This window comes from Nerophis lumbriciformis, linkage group LG01, assembly GCF_033978685.3.
Source record: "Nerophis lumbriciformis linkage group LG01, RoL_Nlum_v2.1, whole genome shotgun sequence".
In the NCBI taxonomy this organism is placed as follows: Eukaryota; Metazoa; Chordata; class Actinopteri; order Syngnathiformes; family Syngnathidae; genus Nerophis; species Nerophis lumbriciformis.
The window spans coordinates 63397501-63422500 of NC_084548.2; the positions used below are offsets into that span (position 1 = coordinate 63397501).

At 32.9% G+C, this 25000-nt stretch overlaps 1 protein-coding gene across 10 annotated transcripts in view; it reads left to right on the forward strand.

Annotated features, from left to right (window-relative positions):
• The window catches only part of LOC133570883 (IQ motif and SEC7 domain-containing protein 1-like), a 236352-nt gene that overhangs the window by 117548 nt on the left and 93804 nt on the right, over nt 1–25000 (forward strand). The window contains exon 1 of one of the 10 annotated variants that reach the window (XM_061923705.2): nt 1–708. This exon is cut by the window's left edge and continues 81 nt beyond it. The exons of the other annotated variants lie outside the window; for them this stretch is intronic. Coding sequence (XP_061779689.1) covers nt 629–708 — 80 coding nt within the window. The 5' untranslated portion in view covers nt 1–628. The remainder of the gene's footprint in view (nt 709–25000) is intronic. 10 annotated transcript variants of the gene reach the window in all.

The following is a 25000-nucleotide window of genomic DNA, read 5'->3' on the forward strand; positions in this document are numbered from 1 at the left end:
TAATCAATTCATGGTAAAAAAAATAAACAAAATGGTTTGCCTTCCAAGATGGTCTATCCTGACCTTCTTATGAAGTGAAAGAGGAAGTGTTGACACTTTTAGCTATTGTATTTACTTCCTGTCCAGCGCTCTTATTTTGGTTCCTCTTCCTGTTTGTGGTCACTTTGAGAGCCAATCAGAAGGCTCGATTTGCTTGTCCATTGTTCCTGTTTCTCAACCATAGTGTTTCTCAGCTGTGGTACTCCATAAGGAACTTAACTGAGCCTACATGCTCCTCAACCCCGAGGGTGGAGGTCCTACGGAGACTTCTAGATTGTTGGACTGCAGCAGCAGGAACTTCTCCTTTGCGCTTTGCTTCCTGTTCCCGGGAAGGTCGGTTCCTCCGGTTATCTCCTCCAACCGTCAGGCTCTCCGAGTCACGTGAGCAGGGGACTTCCTGGACCTTGGACAGGAAGTTGGAGCTGGCAGTGGGTGGAGTGCTTTTGTTGTTGTGCTGCTACCTTACTTGGTCATGGGGCACAGCTGGTCCAGAGACTTGGAGAAGATGACTGGATGAGGGTTGTCATTTTGTGGTGGAAGGGAGTGTGATTTCCTGTGGAAAGGCTGACCATGCAGGTTTCTCTGTGGCATGTCTGAGGTCTCCAGTGATGTCAGCAGGAACGTGTGGAACGCGATGTGGAGGTCCTGCATGGCCAGCAGAACCACAAGGTAGGACGCCGTCTTGCTGTCCTCTCTGGACGATATCTTGTCTTTGTCTTGGGAGAGGACTCTGACTAATATCTTTGTATGGAGGAAAGTACACACTGCGGGTACTTGCAGTATATGGCTCTGATAGTACACTCTACTTACAGTATGTGACTGATATTATGCTGTACTTATAGTATATGACTATAATAGTACACTGTACTTGCAGTATGTGACTGCTACACTGTAATTACAGTATACGACTATATTACACTGTACTTACAGTATATGACTGATAGTATACTGTACTTACAGTATATGACTGTGATAGTACACTGTACTTACAGTATATGACTATGATAGTACTCTGTACTTACAGTATATAACTGTTACACTGTAATTACAGTATACGACTATATTACACTGTACTTACAGTATATGACTGATAGTATACTGTACTTACAGTATATGACTATGATAGTACACTGTACTTACAGTATATGACTATGATAGTACTCTGTACTTACAGTATATGACTATAATAGTACACTGTACTTACAGTATATAACTGTTACACTGTAATTACAGTATACGACTATATTACACTGTACTTACAGTATATGACTATGAAAGTACTCTGTACTTACAGTATATGACTGATAGTATACTGTATGAGTACCTTGAAGGTAGAAAAGCGCTATACAAGTACAAGTACAACCCATACAGTATATGACTATGATAGTACTCTGTACTTACAGTATATGACTATGATAGTACTCTGTACTTACAGTATATGACTGATAGTATACTGTACTTACAGTATATGACTATGATAGTACTCTGTACTTACAGTATAGGACTATGATAGTACACTGTACTTACAGTATATGACTATGATACAGTGACGTGCAGTCACTAGAGGCAGGTGAGGCGGGGGCCATCATGGAAAGAAAAAAAATGTAAAAAGAAAAAAAAAAATTAAATTGTTAAATGTATCTAGTGATTATACTATAAAGTTATTTTCCATTTAACTTCACCAGTTTTCGATTATTTTTATTCAAAATCGCTGAATTTTCACATTTGCCGTTCAAATACTGAGAAGAGACGGTGCGGTGAACAGCAGCCAGTTGAGGCACGTCACTCAGTGCCTCAACATGGATTGCGGACTCGGCTAACTGCTGGCCTGCTGTGCAGTGAGACCGTATTGCTATATGAATTATATTATACATTTCCATAGTTTAGTTAGCTGAGGTATATAATGTACAGTGTATTTTGTCAACAACTGTATGTGTGTAATGTATTTCTTGTGCTGAGCAATCATAAAACTGCTGCGAGGCTCGCAGTAATCCCGCCTCCTGGTGGTAGAGAATGCACTCCCGCCGTAGACGGGAGTGTTATATCAACTAAAGCCCACACTTAAACTTTCCACGTGCAAGATTGAATCTATTTAAAAAAGTTATTTCGTAAGAAGCCAAAAAGTGCAAAAACAATAATAAATGATAAATGGGTTGTACTTGTATAGCGCTTTTCTACCTTCAAGGTACTCAAAGCGCTTTGACACTACTTCCACATTTACCCATTCACACACACACTGATGGAGGGAGCTGCCATGCAAGGCGCTAACCAGCACCCATCAGGAGCAAGGGTGAAGTGTCTTGCTCAGGACACAACGGACATGACGAGGTTGGTACTAGGTGGGGATTGAACCAGTGACCCTCGGGTTGCGCACGGCCACTCTCCCACTGCGCCACGCCGTCCCTAATAATAATAATAATGTTCGTGTTGGAGGAGTTGTGAATGACTGCAGGGCCACGACATTAGGTGCACCTGCAGACCGCAGCACGGATTTCATATTTCATTCATTCACAACTCCTCCAACACGAACATTATTGTTTTTGCACTTTTTGGCTTCTTATTGAGCTGCTGCATTTTTTGGTTGGGTTGTTTATTTCTTTTGAGTAATTTCTACATTTCTAAAAGGGGAGGAATGTAATAGAGCGATCTATGTTTGTCTGTTGCCATCTCCTGGTTAATGTTGGCTATAGCGTACTGTGGTTACTTTTTGGTTGGCCAACGATTTACGTGGTGTTGCGCACCTGACGTCAAGTGTGTTGAGTCTGTTCTGAAGTCTACAGTAAAGAGACGTACTTCATCACCTCGCCTGGTTATTGCCTCCAACCCAATATATTACATAAACGTAAGACCATAATAACGTTTTTTTTTTTATTAAAAATGTGCTTTTTTGTGTGCTACAGTTTGTATGTGTAAAGTTAAAGTTAAGTTAAAGTACCAATGATTGTCACACACACACACTAGGTGTGGTGAAATTTGTCCTCTGCATTTGACCCATCCCCTTGATCACCCCCTGGGATATGAGGGGAGCAGTGGGCAGCAGCGGCGCCGCGCCCGGGAATAATTTTTGGTGATTTAACCCCCAATTCCAACCCTTGATGCTGAGTGCCAAGCAGGGAAGAATGCTGGTATGAGCTTTTAAACATCACCCGTTAACTGCTGCCAATCAAATGGTGAATAAGATACTCTTTAGGGTTCATATGTTTGTAAATCTGACTGTGATGAAGTCAGTGCCTCACCAGCCATCAACCTCACCGCACGTCACTGATATTATAGTACTCTGTACTTACAGTATATGACTGATAGTATACCGTACTTACAGTATATGACTGGGATCGTACACTGTACATACAGTATGTGACTATGTTACACTGTACTTACAGTATATGACTATGATAGTACTCTGTACTTACAGTATCTGACTGATAGTATACTGTACTTACAGTATATGACTATGATAGTACACTGTACTTACAGTATATGACTATGATAGTACTCTGTACTTACAGTATATGACTGATAGTATACTGTACTTACAGTATATGACTATGATAGTACACTGTATTTACCGTATGTGACTATGTTACACTGTACTTACAGTATATGACTATAATAGTACACTGTACTTACAGTATATGACTATGTTACACTGTACTTACAGTATATGACTATAATAGTACACTGTACTTACAGTATATAACTATGATAGTACACTGTACTTATAGTATGTGACCATGTTACACTGTATTTACAGTATATGACTATAATAGTACACTGTACTTACAGTATGTGACTATATCACACTGTACTTACAGTTTGTGACTGCGATAGTACACTGTACTTACAGTATGTGACTATGTTACACTGTAGTTACATTATATGACTATAATAGTGCACTGTACTTACAGTATATGACTATGTTACACTGTACTTACAGTATATGACTATAATAGTACACTGTACTTACAGTATATGACTATGATAGTACACTGTACTTACAGTATGTGACTATGTTACACTGTATTTACAGTATATGACTATAACAGTACACGGTGCACACATTATGTGACTATATCACACTGTACTTACAGTATGTGACTGTGATAGTACACTGTACTTACAGTATGTGACTAGATCATAAGTATATATAGACAGTATGTGTGTGTATATATATTATGTAAGACCTTTTCTACAATAATGACTCTCAATTTATAAATCTGGAGACAAGAGTTAATCTGCAGGGAGGTGATGGATCTTCAAAACAGCGCATTTTTGCGTATGCAATGATCCAACCGGAAGAAAATGCATATTGTAAGAAATTTTTTCATGTAGGAGACGTTTTATAATAAGACATGTCCTCAATGAATAAACAAACATTAAAAAAGACACCAAAATGCATCAATTGAATTTATTTTAATCAGCCCCTTAAGTCATCCGGCAGCTATAAAATGATAAAAGGAAATTGCTGAATAGACAATATTTCTAATATTTTCTATTTTATGAGAATACAAATATGTTGACACACACACACAATGGACGCAGTGTTGTGGTCTTTCTCCCAGTCGTGTGTGTAACTGTGTCAGCTTGCACTCACTTTTCACACGTGCAAAACACTGCTTGCAGAACAGTTTTAGTCCAGATAAATCACAAGGCGTGCGCTAAATAATTACGTACGCATTTCCATGCAGGATTGTGGGCGTTCTGATATGATCAGCATAAAATCTGCATATTGATGAAGACAGAATATGACTCAATGGATTGTGCTCCTTGTTCTGCTCACTGAGCACAATCATCTGCTCACAAGTTTAGTGGAGCATCTTTGTGTGCTGTCAAGTGACTTTTAGTCGACCAAGCTGCAGGAGATCAGTGGTGAAGAGGGTGTTCATGGGATGCCACCCGACTCTCTCACACTGCATGACTTATTTACTTGGCAGACACCTGATCTGCACTCATCCTCTAGCAGCACAACAGCGCGCCACAGCTGACAACTTGGAAATATCCCGACCATCAGCTCTGCCACGTACGTAAAATGTCTGCCACCGCTTGAATACTTTTACAGCAGGCCGCTTGGTTTTGTTGCTTTCTTCTTTTGTTGCCTTGTGGTTGTTTTGTCGTTTTGTTTTGATGCCTTGTTGTGGCTTTGGTGCGTTGTTGTTTTGTTGTGTTGCCTCGTTGCTTTGTTGTTTTTGTTTTGCTGCCTTGTTGCTTTGTTGTATTGCTTTGACGCCCAGTTGCTGCCTTGTTGTGTTATTGCCCTGGTGTTTTGTTTTGTTGCCTGGTTGTTTTGTTGCCTGGTTGTGTTGTTGCCTTGTTGGGGTTTGCCTTGTTGTTTTGTTTTGTTGCCTTGTTTCTTTGTAGTTTTGTTGCCTTGTTGTTTTGTTCTGTTGCCTTGTTGCTTTGTTGTGTTGCCTTGTTGCTCTGTTGTTTGGTTGCGTTGTTGTGTTATTGCCTTGTTGCTGTGTTTTGTTGCCTTGTTGTTTTGTTTTGTTGCCTTGTTTCTTTGTCGTTTTGTTGCCTTGTTGTTTTGTTTTGTTGCTTTGTTGTTCTGTTGCCTTGTTGTTTTGTTTTGTTGCCTTGTTGCTGTGTTTTGTTTGGTTGTTGTTCTGTTGCCTTGTTCTGTCGTTTTGTTGCCTTGTTGTTGTGTTATTGCCTTGTTGTTTTGTTTTGTTGCCTTGTTGCTGTGTTTTGTTGCCTTGTTGTTTTGCTGCCTTGTTGTTCTGCTGCATTTTTTTTGTTGCCTTGTTGTTTTGTTTGGTTGCCTTGTTGTTCTGTTGCCTTGTTTTGTTTTGTTGCCTTGTTGTTCTGCTGCATTTTTTTGTTGCTTTGTTGATTTGTCTGTTGCCTTGTTTTGTTTTGTTGCCTTGTTGTTCTGTTGTTTTGTTGCCTTGTTGTTTTGTTTTGTTGCCTTGTTGTGTTATTGCCTTGTTGTTTTGTTTTGTTGCCTTGTTGGTGTGTTTTGTTGCCTTGTTGTTCTGCTGCATTTTTTTGTTGCCTTGTTGTTTTGTTTTATTGCCTTGTTGTTTTGTTGCCGTTATGTTTTGTTGCCTTGTTCTGTTGCTTTGTTTTTTTGTCTTGTTTTTGTTGCCTTGTTGTTTTGTTGCCGTTATGTTTTGTTGCCTTGTTCTGTTGCTTTATTGTTTTTTTGTCTTGTTTTTGTTGCCTTGTTGTTTTGGCTGGATCAGACTTTGGTAGCAGTGAGCAAAAATGGTTGTCATGGAAACGGAGTCTGCCAAAGCGAGCGAGTGTTTCCACTGAAGAAGAACCTCAGACTGAAGTCGTATTTTGCTCGGAAATATCGAACGAGTGCTGAGTGGTTACTGCACTCTCGACTTTGTTTGGCCTTTGTGAAATCTGTTTTTGCTGCAAAATACATAGTAATATTAATTTGTATTTATTGTATTTATGACAGTAAAATACATAGTAATATTCATTTGCATTTATAGTATTTATGACAGTAAAATACATAGTAATATTCATTTTTATTTATATTATTTATAACAGTAAAATATATAGTAGTATTGATTTGTAATTATAGTATTTATATCAGTTAAATACATAGTAATGTTCATTTGTAACTATAGTATTTATAACAGTAAAATACATAGTAATATTCATTTGTATTTATAGTATTTATATCAGTCAAATACATAGTAGTATTTTTTGTAATTATAGTATTTATAACAGTCAAATACATAGTAGTATAGATGTGTAATCATAGCATTTATATCAGTTAAATACATAGTAATATTCATTTGTAAGTATAATATTCATAAGAGTAAAATACATAGTATTATTGATGTGTAATTAGAGTATTTATATCAGTTAAATACATATTAGTATTTCTTTGTAATTATAGTATTTATAACAGTCAAATACATGGTAATATATATTTTTAATTATATTATAATAATAAGTAGTTGTGATGAATAAATAGTTATGATGAATAAGCACTGCGATGAGGTGGCGACTTGTCCAGGGTGTACGCCGCCTTCCGCCCGAATGCAGCTAAGGTAGGCTCCAGCACCCCCCCGCGGCCCTTTCGGGCCCATGAGTGACAGCTGCCACTGAGGATTATCACCTCTGACATCATTTGGGATGATGTTTTTCTTCTTATGGCGGCAAATAAGTAACTATCAATACAGCCGGTGAGTGTGCCACACACTCACTGAGGGCGCCCTTGTTTCGTGGAAGTGATCAATGTGAACATGAGCAGATGGAATGTTTAATGTTTACACAGGAGTATGTTTTGTTTATGCTAATTATTGCTTTCTGGGCTTCTGCTGTGTTCCAAATAGTGTGTGTGTGTGTGTGTGTGTGTGTGTGTGTGTGTGTGTGTGTGTGTGTGTGTGTGTGTGTTATATCTCCACAATGTTAAAACCATCATGGAGTGGTTAAAAAAAAAGATATGACCATTTAATTCTGTCTCCTTTGACTTCTGTTGTCCTGCAGCCTGCGCAAGAACGGATTTATGTAATAGTGAGAGGGGGAGGGGCGGCGGGGGGGAGGTGGGGGGGGGTCTAAAAGAGTGATGACCTCATGCTGCACTGCAGCTCTTCTACTACACACTGCCCCCTGTGGCGCTACACGCGAACTACACGGATTGTAGATGTTATCAATATGAATAAATACATCATGTGACATTTACAGTAATATTACAGTACAACTTTTATATGTCATGACATCATGTGACATTTACAGTAATATTACAGTACAACTTTTATATGTCATGACATCATGTGACATTTACAGTAATATTACAGTACAACTTTTATATGTCATGACATCATGTGACATTTACAGTAATATTACAGTACAACTTTTATATGTCATGACATCATGTGACATTTACAGTAATATTACAGTAGAACTTTTATATGTCATGACATCATGTGACATTTACAGCAATATTACAGTACAACTTTTATATTTAATGACATCATGTGACATTTACAGCAATTTTACAGTAGAACTCTTCAAAATCATGACAGCATGTAACATTCACAGTAATATTACAGTAGAAGTCATATTTCATGACATCACGTGACATTTACAGTAATATTACAGTAGAACTCTTATATATCATGACAGCATGTGACATTTACAGTAATATTACAGTAGAAGTCATTATTCATGACATCATGTGACATTTACAGTAACATTACAGTAAAAGTCATATTTCATGACATCATGTGAACTGTACTGTAATATTACAGTAGAAGTCATACTTCATGATATCATGTGACATTTACAGTAATATTACAGTAGAACTCTTATATGTCATGACATCATGTGACATTTACAGTAATATAACAGTATAACTCGTATATTTCATGACATCATGTGACATTTACAGTAACATTACAGTAGAAGTCATATTTCATGACATGTGACATTTACAATAATATCACAGTAGAAGTCATATTTTATGACATCGTGTGACATTTACAATAACATTACAGTAGAAGTCATATTTCATGACATCATGTGAACTGTACTGTAATATTACAGTAGAAGTCATACTTCATGATATCATGTGACATTTACAGTAATATTACAGTACAACTTTTATATGTCATGACATCATGTGACATTTACAGTAATATTACAGTAGAACTTTTATATGTCATGACATCATGTGACATTTACAGCAATATTACAGTACAACTTTTATATTTAATGACATCATGTGACATTTACAGCAATATTACAGTAGAACTCTTCAAAATCATGACAGCATGTAACATTTACAGTAATATTACAGTAGAAGTCATATTTCATGACATCATGTGACATTTACAGTAATATTACAGTAGAACTCTTATATATCATGACAGCATGTGACATTTACAGTAATATTACAGTAGAAGTCATTATTCATGACATCATGTGACATTTACAGTAACATTACAGTAAAAGTCATATTTCATGACATCATGTGAACTGTACTGTAATATTACAGTAGAAGTCATACTTCATGATATCATGTGACATTTACAGTAATATTACAGTAGAACTCTTATATGTCATGACATCATGTGACATTTACAGTAATATAACAGTATAACTCGTATATTTCATGACATCATGTGACATTTACAGTAACATTACGGTAGAAGTCATATTTCATGACATGTGACATTTACAATAATATCACAGTAGAAGTCATATTTTATGACATCGTGTGACATTTACAATAACATTACAGTAGAAGTCATATTTCATGACATCATGTGAACTGTACTGTAATATTACAGTAGAAGTCATACTTCATGATATCATGTGACATTTACAGTAATATTACAGTAGAACTCATATGTCTTGACATCATGTGACATTTACAGTAATATTACAGTAGAAGTCATCTTTCATTATATCATGTGACATTTACAGTAATATTACAGTAGAAGTCATACTTCATGACATCATGTGACATTTACAGTAATATTACAGTATAACTCTTATATGTCATGACATCATGTGACATTTACAGTAATATTACAGTATAACTCTTATATGTCATGACATCATGTGACATTTACAGTAATATTACAGTATAACTCTTATATGTCATGACATCATGTGACATTTACAGTAATATTACAGTAGAACTCGTATATTTCATTACATCATGTGACATTTACAGTAATATTACAGTATAACTCTTATATGTCATGACATCATGTGAAATTTACAGTAATATTACAGTATAACTCTTATATGTCATGACATCATGTGACATTTACAGTAATATTACAGTATAACTCTTCTATTTCATGACATCATTTGACATTTACAGTAACATTACAGTAGAAGTCATATTTCATGACATCATGTGACATTTACAGTAATATTACAGTAGAAGTCATATGTCATGACATCATGTGACATTTACAGTAATATTACAGTATAACTCTTATATTTCATGACATCATGTGACATTTACAGTAATATTACAGTATAACTCTTATATTTCATGACATCATGTGACATTTACAGTAATATTACAGTATAACTCTTATATTTCATGACATCATGTGACATTTACAGTAATATTACAGTATAACTCTTATATGTCATGACATCATGTGACATTTACAGTAATATTACAGTATAACTCTTATATTTCATGACATCATGTGACATTTACAGTAATATTACAGTATAACTATTATATTTCATGACATCATGTGACATTTACAGTAATATTACAGTATAACTCTTATATTTCATGACATCATGTGACATTTACAGTCTGCAGTGGAGAAATGATGAAAATATGTTTTTTTCTTCCTGGACATCAAAGAAGCTGATTGAGTTCCTTCTCAGGAAAGCATCTTTAGATTTGGAATCATTCTGCTGACTCATCACATCCTGGCAGCAAAGAAGGAAGCTGATTGGCTGCATGGTAATCATATGCAAATATTCAAATATGTTTCCTTTGGGACTGAATAGACATAATGATGCTAAATGATTCATATTCATATTCATAAATCAGTTAGTGCTGACTCTGCATTTATATTCTGCCCCGAAAAGGGAGCAGACTTACTCTACTTACTTTACTGTACTTACTCTACTGTACGTACTCTACTTAATCTACTGTACTTACTCTACTTACTTTACTGTACTTACTCTACTGTACTTACTCTACTTACTTTACTGTACTAACGCTACTGTACTTACTCAACTTACTCTACTGTACTTACTGTTCTGTACTTACTCTACTGTACTTACTGTACTTACTCTACTGTACTTGCTCTACTTACTCCACTGTACTTACTCTACTTAATCTACTGTACTTACTCTACTTACTTTACTGTGCTTACTCTACTGTACCTACTGTTCTGTACTTACTCTACTTAATCTACTGTACTTACTCTACTGTACTTACTCTACTTACTTTACTGTACTTACTCTACTGTACTTACTGTTCTGTACTTACTCTACTGTATTTACGGTTCTGTACTTACTGTACTGTACTTGCTCTACTTACTCCACTGTACTTAATCTACTGTACTTACTCTACTGTACTTACTGTTCTGTACTTACTCTACTGTACTTACTGTTCTGTACTTACTCTACTGTACTTGCTCTACTTACTCAACTGTACTTTATCTACTGTACTTACTCGACTGTACTTACTCTACTTACTTTACTGTACTTACTATACTGTACTTACTATAGTTACTGTATTTACCATACTATACTTACTCTACTTACTTTACTGTACTTACTCTACTGTGCTTACTCTACTTACTCCACTTACTCTACTGTAGTTACTCTACTTACTCCACTTACTCTAATGTACTTACTCCACATACTCTACTGTACTTACTCTACATACTGTACTTATTCTACTGTACTGTAGTAACGTCACTTACCATACCTACTGTACTTACTGCACTGTACTAACTCTACTTGCTGTATTTACTGAACTTACTATACTGTACTTACTCTACCAACTGTACTTATTGTACTTACTCTACTCACTGTATTTACTCTACTTACTCTACCTACTGTACTTACTCCTCTTGTGCTACTGTACTTACTCTACTGTGCTTACTGTACTTACTCCACTGTGCTTACTCTACTTACTGTACTTATTCTACATACTGTACTTACTGTACGGCGCTTACTGTACTCAATGCATTTGTTTTTACTTTCTCTACATACTCTACTTACTGTACTTACTACACTTACTCTATTTATTGTACTTACTCTACTGTAATTACTGTACTTACTCTACATATTTTACATACTCGACTTACTTTACTTACTTTACTGTACTTACTATACTTACTGTATTTACCATACTATATTTACTCTACTTACTTTACTGTACTTACTCTACTGTACTTACTTTACTGTACGTACTCTACTTACTCTACTGTACTTACTCTAAATACTGTACTTATTCTATTGTACTGTACTAATGTCACTTACCATACCTACTGTACTTACTGCACTGTACTAACTCTACTTGATGTACTTACTGTATTTACTGAACTTACTTACTGTACTTACTGTACTTACTATACTCACTGTATTTACTCTACTTACTCTACCTACTGTACTTACTCTTCTTATGCTACTGTACTTACGCTACTGTGCTTGCTGTACTTACTCTACTATGCTTACTCTACTTACTGTACTTATTCTACATACTGTACTTACTACACTGCGCTTACTTTACTTACTGTACTTACTACACTTACTCTATTTACTGTACTTACTCTATTTACTGTAAATACATCCTCTACTTACTTTACTGTACTTACTATACTGTACTTACTATACTTACTGTATTTACCATACTATACTTACTCTACTTACTTTACTGTGCTTACTCTACTGTACTTACTTTACTGTACGTACTCTACTTACTCCACTTACTCTACTGTAGTTACTCTACTTACTCCATTTACTCTAATGTACTAACTCTACATACTGTATTTACTGCACTGTACTAACTCTACTTGCTGTACTCACTGTATTTACTGAACTTACTCTACTGTACTTACTCTACCAACTGTACTTATTGTACTTACTCTACTCACTGTATTTACTCTACTTACTCTACCTACTGTACTTACTCCTCTTGTGCTACTGTACTTACTCTACTGTGCTTACTGTACTTACTCTACTGTGCTTACTCTACTTACTGTACTTATTCTACATACTGTACTTACTCTACTGCACTTACTGTACTCAATGCATTTGTTTTTACTTTCTCTACATACTCTACTTACTGTACTTACTACACTTACTCTATTTATTGTACTTACTCTACTTACTGTAATTACTGTACTTACTCTACATATTTTATATACTCTACTTACTGTACTTACTTTACTGTACTTACTGTATTTACCATACTATATTTACTTTACTGTACTTACTTTACTGTACGTACTCTACTTACTCCACTTACTCTACTGTACTTACTCTAAATACTGTACTTATTCTACTGTACTGTACTAATGTCACTTACCATACCTACTGTACTTACTGCACTGTACTAACTCTACTTGCTGTACTTACTGTATTTAATGAACTTAGTCGACTGTACTTACTGTACTTATTGTACTTACTATACTCACTGTATTTACTCTACTTACTCTACCTACTGTACTTACTCTTCTTACGCTACTGTACTTACGCTACTGTGCTTGCTGTACTTACTCTACTATGCTTACTCTACTTACTGTACTTATTCTACATACTCTTACTCTATTCTTACTACACTGAGCTTACTTTACTTACTGTACTTACTACACTTACTCTATTTACTGTACTTACTCTATTTACTGTAATTACATCCTCTACTTACTCTACTGTACTTACTATACTGTACGTACTCTACTTACTCCACTTACTCTACTGTAGTTACTCTACTTACTCCACGTACTCTAATGTACTTACTCTACTGTACTTACTCTACATACTGTACTTACTGCACTGTACTAACTCTACTTGCTGTACTCACTGTATTTACTGAATTTACTCTACTGTACTTACTCCACCTACTGTACTTATTGTACTTACTCTACCCTACTCCCTGTATTTACTCTACTTACTCTACCTACTGTACTTACTCCTCTTGCGCTACTGTACTTACTCTACTGTGCTTACTGTACTTACTCTACTTATTCTACAAACTGTACTTACTGTACTGCGCTTACTGTACTCAATGCATTTGTTTTTACTTTCTCTACATACTCTACTTACTGTACTTACTCTACTTACTGTAATTTCTGTACTTACTCTACATATTTTACATACTCTACTTACTGTACTTACTCTACTTACTGTACTGTACTTACTCTATTTTCTCTGCTTACTGCACTTACCCTACATACCGTTCTTACTGTACTTACTCTACTTACTGTACTGTACAACACTCTGCTTACTGCACTTACTCTACTTACTGTACTTACTCTATCTACTGCACTTACTGTACTGTACCTACTCTACCTACTGTACCATACTTACTCTACTTACAGCACCCACTGTACTGCACTTACTCTACTTACTGTACCTACTGTACCATACTTACTCTAATTACTGTACCTACTGTACCATACTTACTCTACTTACAGCACCCACTGTACTGTACTTACTCTACTTACTGTACCTACTGTGTCAGCTGCTAACATTTCACAAATATGAAAGTTTAGTGTATGAATGTGTGTTCTAGTATTACTTCTAGTACTATGTGTACTTGATGAAAGTAATGTAGCCAACGTGTGTGTTCTAGTACTACTACAAGTGTTACACATACTTGATGGAAGTTAGTTAGAAAAGAGTATTGATGAAGCCAACACAAATGTTTGAGTACTACTACTAGTACTACGTGTACTTGATGTAAGTAGCCAACGTGTGTTGTCTAGTACTACTATTAGTACTATGTGTACTTGATGAAAGTATGGTAGCCTACGTGTGTTCTAGTACTACTACAAGTACTATGCATACTTGATGGAAGTTAGTTAGAAGAGAGTAGTGATGTAATCAAAATAAGTGTTCTAGTACTACTACTAGTACTACATGTACTTGAAAGAAGTAATGTTGGTGCGGTGATATAGCCAAATAGTGTTCTAGTACTATTACTAGTACTTTGTGTACTTGGTGGAAGTAAGTTATAAGAGAGTAGTGATGTTGCCAACATGTGTTTTGTAGTATTATTAGTAGTAGTATTATGTGTACTTGGAAGTATTTAACATGTATGTTGTAGTACTATTAGTAGGAGTACTATGTGTACTTATGTAGCCAACATGTTTGTTGTAGTACTGTTAGTTGTGGTACTACGCGTACTTGGTGTAGACAACATGTTTGCTGTTGTGCTTTTAGTAGTACTACGTGTACTTTAGGTATTCAACATGTGTCTAGTATTATTAGTAGTACTATGAGTATTTGAAATGTCCTACATGTGTGTTGTAGTACCACTATTAGTAGTAGTACTATGTGTACTTGAAGTAGTAGTAGTAATAGTAGTAGTAGTGGTAGTACAAAGTGTAGTTGAATTATTTCACATGTGTGTAGTAGTAGTATCATGTGAAGTTGAAGTATTCAACATGTGTGTTGTAGTAGTAGTAGTAGTACTAGTACTAGATGGAGTTAAAGTAGTCAACATGTGTGTTGTAATAGTATTAGTAATAGTACTAGGTGTAGTTGACGTATTCAACATGTGTGTAGTAGTAGTAGTACTATATGTAGTTGAAGTATTCGACATGTGTGTAGTACTAGTAGTAGTAGTACGTGTAGTTGATGTATTCAACATGTGTGTAGTAGTTGTAGTTGTGGTACCAGTAGTAGTAGTACTATGTGTAGTTGAAGTAGTCAACATGTGTGTTGTAGTAGTAGTAGTAGTAGTAGTAGTATGTGTAGTTGAAGTAATCAACATGTGTGGTGTTGTTGTTGTAGTAGTAGTAGTAGTAGTAGTAGTAGTACTATGTGTAGTTGAAGTAGTCAACATGTGTGTAGTACTATGTGTAGTTGAAGTAGTCAATATGTGAGTAGCAGTAGTAGTAGTAGTACTCTGTGTAGTTAAAGTATTCAACATGTGTCTAGTACTAGTAGTAGTACTAGTAGTACTATGTGTAGTTGAAGTATTCAGCATGTGTGTAGTAATACTAGGAGTACTATGTGTAGTTGAAGTAGTCAACATGTGTGTTGTAGTAGTAGTAGTAGTAGTAGTAGTAGTATGTGTAGTTGAAGTAATCAACATGTGTGGTGTTGTTGTAGTAGTAGTAGTAGTAGTAGTAGTACTATGTGTAGTTGAAGTAGTCAACATGTGTGTAGTACTATGTGTAGTTGAAGTAGTCAATATGTGAGTAGCAGTAGTAGTAGTAGTACTCTGTGTAGTTAAAGTATTCAACATGTGTCTAGTACTAGTAGTAGTACTAGTAGTACTATGTGTAGTTGAAGTATTCAGCATGTGTGTAGTAATACTAGGAGTACTATGTGTAGTTGAAGTATTCCACATGTGTGTAGTTGAAGTATTCAGCATGTGTGTAGTTGAAGTATTCAGCATGTGTGTAGTACTAGTAGTAGTACAATGTGTAGTTGAAGTATTCCACCTCTGTGTAGTACTAGTAGTACTACTATGTGTAGTTGAAGTATTCCACATGTGTGTAGTACTAGTAGTACTACTACGTGTAGTTGAAGTATTCCACATGTGTGTAATAGTACTAGTAGTAGTACTACCTGTAGTTGAAGTATTCCACATGTGTGTTGTAGTAGTATTAGTAGTAGTAGTAGTAGCACTATGTGTAGTTGAAGTATTCCACATGTGTAGTAGTAGTAGTAGTAGTAGTAATAGTACTATGTGTAGTTGAAGTATTCCACATGTGTGTAGTAGTACTAGTAGTAGTAGTAGTACTACTCCGTGTAGTTGAAGTATTCCACATGGGTGTAGTACTCGTAGTAGTACTATGTGTAGTTGAAGTATTCCACATGGGTGTAATAGTACTACTAGTAGTACTACCTGTGGTTGAAATATTCCACGTGTGTTGTAGTAGTAGTAGTAGTAGTACTATTTGTAGTTGAAGTATTCCATATGTGTGTGGTACTAGTAGTACTACTATGTGTAGTTGTAATATTCCACATGTGTAGTAGTAGTAGTAGTAGAAGTAGTACCATGTGTAGTTGAAGTATTCCACATGTGTAGTATTAGTAGTAGTATTAGTAGTAGTACCATGTGTAGTTGAAGTATTCCACATGTGTGTAGTTGAAGTATTCAGCATGTGTGTAGTTGAAGTATTCAGCATGTGTGTAGTACTAGTAGTAGTACAATGTGTAGTTGAAGTATTCCACCTCTGTGTAGTACTAGTAGTACTACTATGTGTAGTTGAAGTATTCCACATGTGTGTAGTACTAGTAGTACTACTACGTGTAGTTGAAGTATTCCACATGTGTGTAATAGTACTAGTAGTAGTACTACCTGTAGTTGAAGTATTCCACATGTGTGTTGTAGTAGTATTAGTAGTAGTAGTAGTAGCACTATGTGTAGTTGAAGTATTCCACATGTGTAGTAGTAGTAGTAGTAGTAGTAATAGTACTATGTGTAGTTGAAGTATTCCACATGTGTGTAGTAGTACTAGTAGTAGTAGTAGTACTACTCCGTGTAGTTGAAGTATTCCACATGGGTGTAGTACTCGTAGTAGTACTATGTGTAGTTGAAGTATTCCACATGGGTGTAATAGTACTACTAGTAGTACTACCTGTGGTTGAAATATTCCACGTGTGTTGTAGTAGTAGTAGTAGTAGTACTATGTGTAGTTGAAGTATTCCATATGTGTGTGGTACTAGTAGTACTACTATGTGTAGTTGTAATATTCCACATGTGTAGTAGTATTATTAGTAGAAGTAGTACCATGTGTAGTTGAAGTATTCCACATGTGTAGTATTAGTAGTAGTAGTAGTAGTAGTACCATGTGTAGTTGAAGTATTCCACATGTGTGTTGTAGTAGTAGTAGTATTAGTAGTAGTATTATGTGTAGTTGAAGTATTCCACTTGTGTGTTGTTGTAGTAGTAGTAGTAGTAGTAGTAGTAGTAGTACTATGTGTAGTTGAAGTATTCCACATGTGTGTAGTACTAGTAGTAGTACTACTATGTGTAATTGAAGTATTCCACATGTGTGTTGTAGTCATACTATTAGTAGTACTATGTGTAGTTGAAGTATTCCACATGTGTGTAATAGTACTAGTAGTAGTACTATGTGTAGTTGAAGTATTCCACATGTGTGTTGTAGTAGTAGTAGTAGTAGTAGTACGTGTAGTTGAAGTATTCCACATGGGTGTAATAGTACTAGTAGTAATACTTCAACTATGTGTAGTTGAAGTATTCCACATGTGTGTAATAGTACTCGTAGTAGTACTATGTGTAGTTGAAGTATTCCACATGTGTGTAATAGTACTAGTAGTAGTACTATGTGTAGTTGAAGTATTCCACATGTGTGTAATAGTACTAGTAGTAGTACTACGTGTAGTTGAAGTATTCCACGTGTGTGTAATAGTACTAGTAGTAATACTTCAACTATGTGTAGTTGAAGTATTCCACATGTGTGTAATAGTACTAGTAGTAGTACTATGTGTAGTTGAAGTATTCCACATGTGTGTAATAGTACTAGTAGTAGTACTACCTATAGTTGAAGTATTCCACATGTGTGTAGTAGTACTAGTAGTAGTACTACCTGTAGTTGAAGTATTCCACATGGGTGTACTACTAGTAGTAGTACTAAGTGTAGTTGAAGTATTCCACATGTGTGTAATAGTACTAGTAGTAGTACTATGTGTAGTTGAAGTATTCCACATGTGTGTAGTACTAGTAGTAGTACTACCTGTAGTTGAAGTATTCCACATGTGTGTACGAGTACTAGTAGTAGTACTACCTGTAGTTGAAGTATTCCAAATGTGTGTTGTAGTAGTATTAGTTGTAGTAGTAGTACTAAGTGTAGTTGAAGTATTCCACGTGTGTAATAGTACTATTAGTAGTACTATGTGTAGTTGAAGTATTCCACGTGTGTAATAGTACTAGTAGTAGTACTATCTGTAGTTGAAACATTCCACATGTGTGTTGTTGTAGTAGTAGTAGTAGTAGTACTATGTGTAGTTGAATTATTCCATATGTGTGTAGTAATAGTAGTAGTACTATGTGTAGTTGAAGTATTCCACATGTGTAGTAGTAGTAGTAGTAGTAGTAGTTGTAGTAATAGTGCTATGTGTAGTTGAAGTATTCCACATGTGTGTAGTTGTACTAGTAGTATTAGTAGTACTATGTGTAGTTGAAGTATTCCACACGTGTGTAATAGTACTAGTAGTAGTACTATGTGTAGTTGAAATATTCCACATGTGTGTAATAGTACTAGTAGTAATACTTCAACTATGTGTAGTTGAAGTATTCCACATGTGTGTAGTAGTCGTACTAGTAGTAGTACTATGTGTGGTTGAAGTATTCCACATGTGTGTAGTAGTAGTAGTAGTAGTACTATGTGTAGTTTAAGTATTCCACATGTGTGTAGTATTAGTAGTAGTACTATGTGTAGTTGAAGTATTCCACATGTGTGTAGTATTAGTAGTAGTACTATGTGTAGTTGAAGTATTCCACATGTGTGTAGTATTAGTAGTAGTACTATGTGTAGTTGAAGTATTCCACATGTGTGTAGTAGTCGTACTAGTAGTAGTACAATGTGTAGTTGAAGTATTCCACATGTGTGTATTACTAGTAGTAGTACTATGTGTAGTTGAAGTATTCCACATGTGTGTAGTATTAGTAGTAGTACTATGTGTAGTTGAAGTATTCCACATGTGTGTAGTATTAGTAGTAGTACTATGTGTAGTTGAAGTATTCCACATGTGTGTAATAGTACTAGTAGTAGTACTATGTGTAGTTGAAGTATTCCACATGTGTGTAATAGTACTAGTAGTAGTACTATGTGTAGTTGAAGTATTCCACATGTGTGTAGTAGTACTAGTAGTAGTACTACCTGTAGTTGAAGTATTCCACATGTGTGTAGTATTAGTAGTAGTACCATGTGTAGTTGAAGTATTCCACATGTGTGTAGTATTCGTAGAAGTACTATGTGTAGTTGAAGTATTCCACATGTGTGTAGTATTCGTAATAGTACTATGTGTAGTTGAAGTATTCCACATGTGTGTAATAGTAGTAGTAGTAGTACTATGTGTAGTTGAAGTATTCCACATGTGTGTAGTAGTCGTACTAATAGTAGTACTATGTGTAGTTGAAGTATTCCACATGTGTGTAGTATTCGTAATCGTACTATGTGTAGTTGAAGTATTCCACATGTGTGTAATAGTACTAGTAGTAGTACTATGTGTAGTTGAAGTATTCCACATGTGTGTGGAGTCCAGAGAGTTTTATGAGACTTGAGGCCTCTGCCTGGAATTCCATGACATCATTCTAGAAAACAGAAGAAGACTTTTTTCCACACGCGCTGACTAGACGGGTCTGGGGACACGAGACACACACACACACACACACACACACACACACACACACACACACACACACACACACACACACACACACACACACACACACACACACACTCACACTGAACCTTCTAATACTTCATCTATATGCACGTGTGTACTATTGCCATGTACTAATAATTCTTGATGATGTACATTTGAGAGTAAGTTGATATTCAGCAGCTGCAGGCACCAAAGGTCTCAGACTCAAATAGATTGGAGTTATTATTAGCATCCATTCTGTGACTCATGAATGTCAATTAGAGCAGCACATCTTGTAAACACTTGCTGTGCTTGTAGTAGTAGTAGTAATAATAATAATAATAATAATAATAATAATGTAACATAACAATGTAATATAATAATAATGTAACATAACAATGTAATATAATAATAGTGTAACATAACAATGTAATATAATAATAATGTAACTTAACAATGTACAATCATTGGAACTTTAACTTAACTTAATATAATAATAATGTAACATAACAATGTAATATAATAATAATGTAACATAACAATGTAATACAATAATAATGTAACATAATGTACTATAATAACAATGTAACATAACAATGTCATATAATAATAATGTAACATAACAATGGCATATAATAATAACGCAACATAACATAATATCATGATAATGTACCATAACAATGTAATATAATAATAATGTAACATGACATTGTAATTTAATAATAATGTAACATAACAATGTAATATAATAATAATGTAACATAACAATGTCATATAATAATAGTGTAACATAACAATGGCATATAATAATAATGCAACATAACATAACATCATGATAATGTACCATAACAATGTAATATAATAATAATGTAACATAATAATAATGTAACACAACAATGTAATATAATTATAATGTAACATAGCAACGTAATATAATAATAATGTAACATAACAATGTAATATAATAATAATGTAACATAACAATGTCATATAATAATAGTGTAACATAACAATGGCATATAATAATAATAATGCAACATAGCATAATATCATGATAATGTACAATAACAATGTAATATAATAATAATGTGACATAGCAATGTAATATAATAATAATGTAACATAACAATGTAATATAATAATAATGTAATATAACAACGTAATATAATATAAATGTAACATAACAATGTAATATAATAATAATGTAACATAACAATGTAATATGATAATAGTGTAACATAACAATGGCATATAATAATAATGTAAAATAACATAATATCATGATAATGTACCAATACAATGTAATATAATAATAATGTAACATAACAATGTAATATAATAATAATGTAACATAACAATGTAATATAATAATAATGTAATATAACAACGTAATATAATATTAATGTAACATAACAATGTAATATAATAATAATGTAACATAACAATGTCATATAATAATAGTGTAACATAACAATGGCATGTAATAATAATGCAACATAACATAATATCATGATAATGTAGTAGTAGTAGTACTATGTGTAGTTGAAGTATTCCACATGTGTGTAGTAGTCGTACTAATAGTAGTACTATGTGTAGTTGAAGTATTCCACATGTGTGTAGTATTCGTAATCGTACTATGTGTAGTTGAAGTATTCCACATGTGTGTAATAGTACTAGTAGTAGTACAATGTGTAGTTGAAGTATTCCACATGTGTGTGGAGTCCAGAGAGTTTTATGAGACTTGAGGCCTCTGCCTGGAATTCCATGACATCATTCTAGAAAACAGAAGAAGACTTTTTTCCACACGCGCTGACTAGACGGGTCTGGGGACACGAGACACACACACACACACACACACACACACACACACACACACACACACACACACACACACACACACACACACACACACACACACACACACACACACACACTCACACTGAACCTTCTAATACTTCATCTATATGCACGTGTGTACTATTGCCATGTACTGTATATGTACTAATAATTCTTGATGATGTACATTTGAGAGTAAGTTGATATTCAGCAGCTGCAGGCACCAAAGGTCTCAGACTCAAATAGATTGGAGTTATTATTAGCATCCATTCTGTGACTCATGAATGTCAATTAGAGCAGCACATCTTGTAAACACTTGCTGTGCTTGTAGTAGTAGTAGTAATAATAATAATAATAATAATAATGTAACATAACAATGTAATATAATAATAATGTAACATAACAATGTAATATAATAATAGTGTAACATAACAATGTACAATCATTGGAACTTTAACTTAACTTAATATAATAATAATGTAACATAACAATGTAATATAATAATAATGTAACATAACAATGTAATACAATAATAATGTAACATAATGTACTATAATAACAATGTAACATAACAATGTCATATAATAATAATGTAACATAACAATGGCATATAATAATAACGCAACATAACATAATATCATGATAATGTACCATAACAATGTAATATAATAATAATGTGACATTACAATGTAATATAATAATAATGTAACATAACAACGTAATATAATAATAATGTAACATAAGAATGTCATATAATAATAGTGTAACATAACAACGGCATGTAATAATAATGCAACATAACATAATATCATGATAATGTACCATAACAATGTAATAATAATGTAACATTACAATGTAATATAATAATAATGTAACATAACAACGTAATATAATAATAATGTAATATAACAATGTCATATATTAATAGTGTATTATAACAATGGCATATAATAATAATGCAACATAACATAATATCATGATAATGTACCATAACAATGTAATATAATAATAATGTAACATGACATTGTAATTTAATAATAATGTAACATAACAATGTAATATAATAATAATGTAACATAACAATGTCATATAATAATAGTGTAACATAACAATGGCATATAATAATAATGCAACATAACATAACATCATGATAATGTACCATAACAATGTAATATAATAATAATGTAACATAATAATAATGTAACACAACAATGTAATATAATTATAATGTAACATAGCAACGTAATATAATAATAATGTAACATAACAATGTAATATAATAATAATGTAACATAACAATGTCATATAATAATAGTGTAACATAACAATGGCATATAATAATAATAATGCAACATAGCATAATATCATGATAATGTACAATAACAATGTAATATAATAATAATGTGACATAGCAATGTAATATAATAATAATGTAACATAACAATGTAATATAATAATAATGTAATATAACAACGTAATATAATATAAATGTAACATAACAATGTAATATAATAATAATGTAACATAACAATGTAATATGATAATAGTGTAACATAACAATGGCATATAATAATAATGTAAAATAACATAATATCATGATAATGTACCAATACAATGTAATATAATAATAATGTAACATAACAATGTAATATAATAATAATGTAACATAACAATGTAATATAATAATAATGTAATATAACAACGTAATATAATATTAATGTAACATAACAATGTAATATAATAATAATGTAACATAACAATGTCATATAATAATAGTGTAACATAACAATGGCATGTAATAATAATGCAACATAACATAATATCATGATAATGTACCATAACAATGTAATATAATAATAATGTAACATAACAATGTAATATAATAATAATGCAACACAACAATGTAATATAATAATAATGTAACATAACAATGTAATATAATAATAATGTAACATAACAATGGCATATAATAATAGTGTAACATAACAATGGCATATAATAATAATGCAACATAATATAATATCATGCTAATGTACCATACCAATGTAATATAATAATAATGTAACATAACAACGTAATATAATATTAATGTAACATAACAACATAATATGATAATAATGTAACATAACAATGTAATATAATAATAATGTAACATAAACATGTAAAATAATAATAATGTAACATAACAATATAATATTAATAATGTAAAATAATGATGTCATATAAGTTACAAGTAAAACAAAGCTTACATTAAAAATGTCATAACTTCTGCTTCAAAGCGTGAAGTCAAGTTTTTACATTTCATGTTTTTATTAAACTTTTACATTATTATTTTTACATTTTGAAGTTTTATTGAAATGTTACATTATTTGTTTTACTTTTTCAGGTTATTAAACTTTAAAAAAAAAATTTTTTTACATGTTCACGTTATTATTAAACTTTTACAATATTATTTTTACATTTTCACGTTTTTATTTAACTTTTGAATTTTTAACATTTTTACATTTTCACGTTTTATTGAACTTTTACATTATCATTTTTAAATTTTCTCATTTTCATTAAACTTTTCCTGTTGTATTATTTTTACATTTTCACGTTTTTATTACACTTTTACATTATTATGTTTACATTTTCACGTTTTTATTGAACATTCCCGTTTGCATTATTTTAAATTTTCACGTTATTATTAAACTTTTACATTTTTATTTTGAAATGGTCACGTTTTTATTAAACTTTTCCGTTTGTATTATTTTTTCATTTTAACGTTATTAAACTTTCACAATATGATTTTTACATGTTCACGTTTTTATTAAACGTTTACATTTTTATCATTTTTAAATGTTCACGTTTTATTCAATTTTTAAATTATAATTTTGACATTTTCACGTTATTAAACTTTCACAATATTATTTTTACATTTTCACGTTTTATTAAACTTTTACATTATTATTTTTACATTTTCACATTTTATTGAACTTTTACATTATTATTTTTTAAATGTTTGCGTTATTATTAAACTTTTACATTATTAATTTTACATTTTCACGTTTTTATAAAACTTTTAATTTGTATTACTGTTAAATGTTCACGTTTTATTGAACTTTTACATTATTATTTTTACATTTTCACGTTATTATTCAACTTTTACATTATTATGTTT